Source organism: Morone saxatilis, unplaced genomic scaffold, assembly GCF_004916995.1.
Source record: "Morone saxatilis isolate NCDOM2014 unplaced genomic scaffold, NCSU_SB_2.0 Contig24, whole genome shotgun sequence".
NCBI classification, from domain to species: Eukaryota; Metazoa; Chordata; class Actinopteri; family Moronidae; genus Morone; species Morone saxatilis.
Window position 1 is genome coordinate 25,881,277 of NW_023339807.1, and position 324 is coordinate 25,881,600.

The 324-nt window shown below is 53.7% G+C and overlaps 1 protein-coding gene across 1 annotated transcript in view; it reads right to left on the reverse strand.

Moving 5' to 3' along the window:
• LOC118336538 (sodium bicarbonate cotransporter 3-like) overlaps positions 1–324 on the reverse strand; it is a gene marked incomplete at its 5' end in the record, with an annotated part of 12,422 nt that overhangs the window by 1,499 nt on the left and 10,599 nt on the right. The window contains 1 exon segment of the mRNA XM_035673206.1: positions 89–262. Within this exon segment, the coding sequence (XP_035529099.1) occupies positions 89–262 (174 nt within the window).

Sequence of the window (324 nt, forward strand, 5' to 3'; positions counted from 1 at the left end):
ACTGTAGAAACATGGCAGACTTCACAGAAAGGGGTTGGGAACCACTGCCTTTAAGTAAAATAAAACGTTCTCTCGCTGTAGGTCTCACCATCATGGGGAAGACAACAGCGGCGGCCGAGGCCTTGATGGTCCAGAGGACGATGAGGCAGGACAGCTGCACCACAGTGAAGATGTGGACCTTCCACAGGGGGACGTAGCGCAGGTAGATCAGGTCTGGCTGGTGTTTGGCCGGCATGCCGAACAGTTTGATGCGGTCAAACAGCTGAGGGATGGACAGACGGACAAGACATCAGAGACAGTGAACCACAGACAGACAGACAGACA